Source organism: Triturus cristatus, chromosome 7, assembly GCF_964204655.1.
Source record: "Triturus cristatus chromosome 7, aTriCri1.1, whole genome shotgun sequence".
NCBI classification, from domain to species: Eukaryota; Metazoa; Chordata; class Amphibia; order Caudata; family Salamandridae; genus Triturus; species Triturus cristatus.
The window spans coordinates 1,805,618,932-1,805,623,710 of record NC_140590.1 but is presented as its reverse complement, the minus strand read 5'-3'; the positions used below and the strand labels follow the sequence as shown (position 1 = coordinate 1,805,623,710).

At 37.9% G+C, this 4,779-nt stretch overlaps 1 protein-coding gene across 1 annotated transcript; it reads left to right on the top strand.

Annotated features, from left to right (window-relative positions):
• Positions 1-3,282: 3,282 nt before the first annotated feature.
• On the top strand, positions 3,283-4,209 carry LOC146813220 (olfactory receptor 5G29-like). The gene has a single exon (XM_085614735.1). The coding sequence runs from the start codon at positions 3,283-3,285 to the stop codon at positions 4,207-4,209; it is 927 nt and encodes a 308-aa protein (XP_085470861.1).
• The last annotated feature ends 570 nt before the right edge of the window (positions 4,210-4,779 follow it).

Genomic DNA, 4,779 nt, shown 5'->3' with positions numbered 1-4,779 from the left:
TGTTGTCAATCATAGAGTCTGAAGACAAAAAGTTATAGCCCCTTGGAAGGAGTGCCAGCTGAATGGGGTAACGGGAAATTACCCGTCATACCTTTAGAGCACTGTAGACTTTCAATGAAGGACAGATGGAAGGGGCAAGCCTCATCTGTCAAACACACAGCTGTAAAACTTCACTTTCACTGAGTCAGAACTTTTCACTGCAGCCACATTTTCTGCGACTTTGAAAATAATATCTCTGAGATTGATGTTGGCTCTACAAATGCAAGCGCCCGGTTCAATCGGCTTGATTGCTTGCACTTCTGGAAATGTTTCCTAGTTAGAATTTACACTATTTGGCCATTTCAAGCTCTACATCTTTCTGAGGCTTGTATTCACAAATCAACCATGTTCGTTCCCTAAATCTTGTTAAATCTCTCTAGGGGAACATTTTCTTAGGATACTTAGGATACTGGCCTTTTCCCTTTGATTATCATAGATTGGCTTTATTATCATTATTTCTACTAGGAATTGGAATTGGAATATGTCCGTGTCATATTTTTCTTCATTTGGCTATTAGAATTTTATCTTGTATATGTAGTTTGATTATGAAATGTACTTTCTTAATTTCTTTGCTTATAATGTTATTTGGTTCATTTTCTGGCACGTCATAGTTTACACATGTAAAGGTTTGTCGAATTGCCAAAGGAAAGCACACCCTAACATTTGTGAAAATGGATTTGTGTGGTTGTGGTTTGTGTGGGTCTTTCTGTTTGGGCAAAATCGATACTCCGTCAAGGCTCAGATCAATACAGTGACTTTACCTCACAATAGCATGGCAGGCAGATTCTGTACAACCTGATTCTTTTGATATTCTTATTAAAGTGCAACCATTAAAGTGTGGGTATGGATAGGACCTCTATCTTGGTTTTGTTCAGTTACACAATTTGCTTTATATGTTTCTTTGCATCACACTCTGTGAATAGTGTTGTCTTGTTTTCCATTCCTCTTCCATGAGGTCGAAAGTGAGTGCTGACTTTCATCAACAGGTGCTGCTAACTGAGAATTTTTCTAGGTCTGGGCAAAACTTGAAGTATGCTGGAGTAATTGGCATAATTTTAGTAGTTTTGCATAATTAAATTAATGCAAAATAACCAAGATGAGGCTATTACACCATATCGCATAATTACAGATGAAATTTTGAATTCCATATGGAATGTTTGAGTAATTTTATTACCTGAGCGGCATTTCAGGCAGATTTTTTACACAAGAATACTGTTCGGGTAATTTGTGAGTGCAAAACTACAAATCAAAATGCCAACAGCAGTGTTTGGAACGCTCTCAGCAGTTACTTCAATGTGGGGTTCAGCAAACATTTCTGGTAGATATGTTACCCAAATCGACCCAATATGGCATTTTAAAATTGAAGTTTTACTCAAGTAGGCCGGTCGGGTAATTTTTTGAGTGAGAGATGTATCTTGCATAATTGCGCTATGTAAAATTATGTTAGTTACACCTACCCCTACATTCTGCAGTGAAAAAGCACAAGGAGAGAGCTAATTTGGAAACTGTGAAAAGTCCACATACCTCAAGAATTGGTAGGAGACTTGTTGAAATAAACTCTAATGTAGAGGGATGGGTCTATGCAGAAGCAAGCTCTTCTCACCCTGTGATGCGCAGTATGCTAAAGAATACTCATCCTCTTGAAATAAAAGCTTATTAAAATATCTTACAATAGATTCTCACTGAATTAAATGGTTGACCTTTTCTGATTATGATTGCAATAAGCTAATTGTTGATTTCTTTCTGTATACTATGACATTCACTCCAGCTTTCATACATGCTATACTCCATCACATTGAGTTTTACATTTCTTATGCTTAATCCAGCCTATTAAACAGCTGTCAACATTAAAGGGGAAACTCTTGTGAAAACAAACCATCATCAGAAATTGGATGGTCAACAAGTAATTCAAGGCATTATACTACTTTCACCAGCTCGCAGAACCTTTTGCAAATGCACAAAATTTGTGAATCCTCGCTTTACTTGCGGCATTTCAAAACTATTTTAATGAGGCGACTGTGCGCTTAATATTTCAAATAGCACATTACGTCATGTTGAATAGCAAAGCATCATGACATCTTGCTATCTCCATACATGAAAGATTGCCTCTAAACATATCTAACAGAGGCCCTGCCGATGATTTTGACATTAAAGAAAAAATAACACCACTCACCACCCCACTAGATAAATCTGCCAGGTATGTGAGGGGTTCCTCCTTTTGACAGAACTCACTCAGAATATCCAACATATGAAACTGAGATATTATGTCAAACATGTAAGGATATTCTCATAATTGTAACAAAACACATTTGATTGTGTTTGCTGGGTGCTTTTTAAATGTAATGCTTTAGTGGACAGTTTTAAAATTTATTTTTACATGCTTATTGACAGTTTTGAAATGGTTGTTATGAATATCTAGTAAAGTTTCTCATTGTACATCAAAAGTTCAGACGCTGTGATTCATGTTTGTTGGATAGTGTAAAACATGTTCAACAGGTTCTACATATTTAATACTACAGGTAGCCACCTTGCTGGGTGAAAGGGCAGGAATGCACCATATTTAACATTATATGACACAATCCTGTCCTTTCCTGGCACTGGCACACTTCTGGCTGCCTAGTGCCAATGCAATCAATCTTGTGTTGTATATAGGTGTGTTTTGTGCAGAAAAACAATCTAGTGCAGAGTTTTCTCCTCATTATGACTCACATAAGTCGCAGCATTTTAAAGTATTCCCAGGACTACCACTAATGGTAAATCTAGGAATGCACCAAAATCCATGGGTGGATGCATGGGAACAACCATGGAATGCCTCCCTGGGGCAGAGCATTGCAAGGCAATGATTTTTGGTGCTTTGCATTACTCTAGATTTATCAAGCCATATAGGGCCATGCAATGCGGCCTTGCGTGGCTTGATAAATCTCACTTAGGTTTTGGTTTGCTTTTGTGCCCCCTTGCATGGTGCAAGGGCAAAGCAAAACCATGATATATATATGCCCCTGAGTATTTTCTTCTTTGAGTGCCTCCTGATCCTAATTTGAGTGTTTTATGAGAGCTCTTTTCCACAACAGTGAAAACATAATGATCTCCACACTTTTTCATTCATATTTTAGAACTATAGTTCAAGAGCTGTGTTTACGACAAGCAAACATCCATCTGCGAATCAGTTGACAGCAAATTCAAAGTTCTCTTGAGTTCATTTTCCTTTTTCACCATTTTAAGCCAATCTGCTCTTTTGGACAAATGGAACCATCAAATCAAACCTCACTTGATAAATTCTTAATTGTTGGATTCTCGGATTTTCCAGGGATACAAGTTCCAATTTTTGTTGCTTTTATTTTAGTTTACCTGACAACATTGACTGGAAACCTTCTTGTTATGTCAATAATATATTCAAACCCCTGTTTGCACACCCCCATGTATGTCTTCCTCACACATTTGTCCTTTATTGACATCTGTAGTACCTCAGTTATATTCCCAAAAATGTTGGCCCAATTCTTCCTGGAGGACAAATACATTTCTCTGGCCCAATGTCTGCTGCAAATATATATATTTGGATCTATGATCACTACAGAATTTCTTCTGCTCTCAGTCATGGCTTATGATCGCTATGTGGCGATCTGTCATCCCTTACGTTACACAATCATCATGAATGAGACAGTTTGCCTCTGTCTGTCCATTGCATGCTGGGTTTTTAGCCTCCTGGATACGATACCACACACGGTATTAATATCCCAGCTCTCTTTCTGCCGATCACATACAATCAGTCACTTCTTCTGTGATGTTACTGCCCTAATGAAGCTTTCTTGCACCAGCACTAGCACTATAGATGCACTTACCTACATAATTGGTGCTGTTGTGGTCATATTTTCATTCGTTTTAATCATTACATCTTACATTAAGATCATCTCAGTCATTCTGAACATTCAGTCTGTTTTGGGGCGGCGGAAGGCCTTTTCTACATGTACATCCCACATTACTGTAGTCATTTTATTCAGTGGGTCCTTATCTTCTACCTATATCCGGCCAACATCTGCATATTCAATAAAAGAAAACAAATTCTTGTCTCTGTTGTATATAGTTGTTATTCCACTATGTAACCCTATCATATACAGTCTGAACAACACAGAATTTAAAAATGCTCTACGAAATAAAAAGAATACTGAATAGGAAAATGTAATAAGTCAACAGAAAAAATGTAAATTGTTGCTGTTTTCATTTGAAGTTGTATCCAGTGACTTGGGGGTGTTAAAAGCCTTAAACAGCAAGTTCTCAAGAAAAAGAAGGGGTTCAGTTTTTAAAATGTTTACCAATGATTTTGGAATGGTTGCAATTAACAACACAATAAAGCTTGTTGTTGTAAAACAAAAGCTCAGAAATTGTAAACTGGGATATGTGTTTGTTGTGTGTATTCGCCTTGTTTTGATAAGGTCTGTATATTAAATACTACTACTTCCTTGAACTTCTTGAATTTGTTTCCTTTTCCCCCACTTCAACTCTCAAGACATCATGACATTAAGGAGCATATTAACGAAGAAGTGGCAGAGCGAGGTGTTAACCTTCTTGGGTTTACGCACCACTCTGCCACTTCTGAAACGCGGGGCTGCACCATATTTACAACAATATGGTGCAGCCCTGCATTTGCCCATGCGCTGGTGCAAAATTTAGCTGCCTAGCTCCAACGCAGGCACCCTTGCACAATAGTGCAAAGGTGTCCGCGTTGCAGGGAAGATTGTCTAC

Bases quoted from the DNA above. Each gene is read 5' to 3' on its own strand.
- LOC146813220 (XM_085614735.1), top strand. From the start codon at position 3,283: ATGGAACCATCAAATCAAACCTCACTTGATAAATTCTTAATTGTTGGA.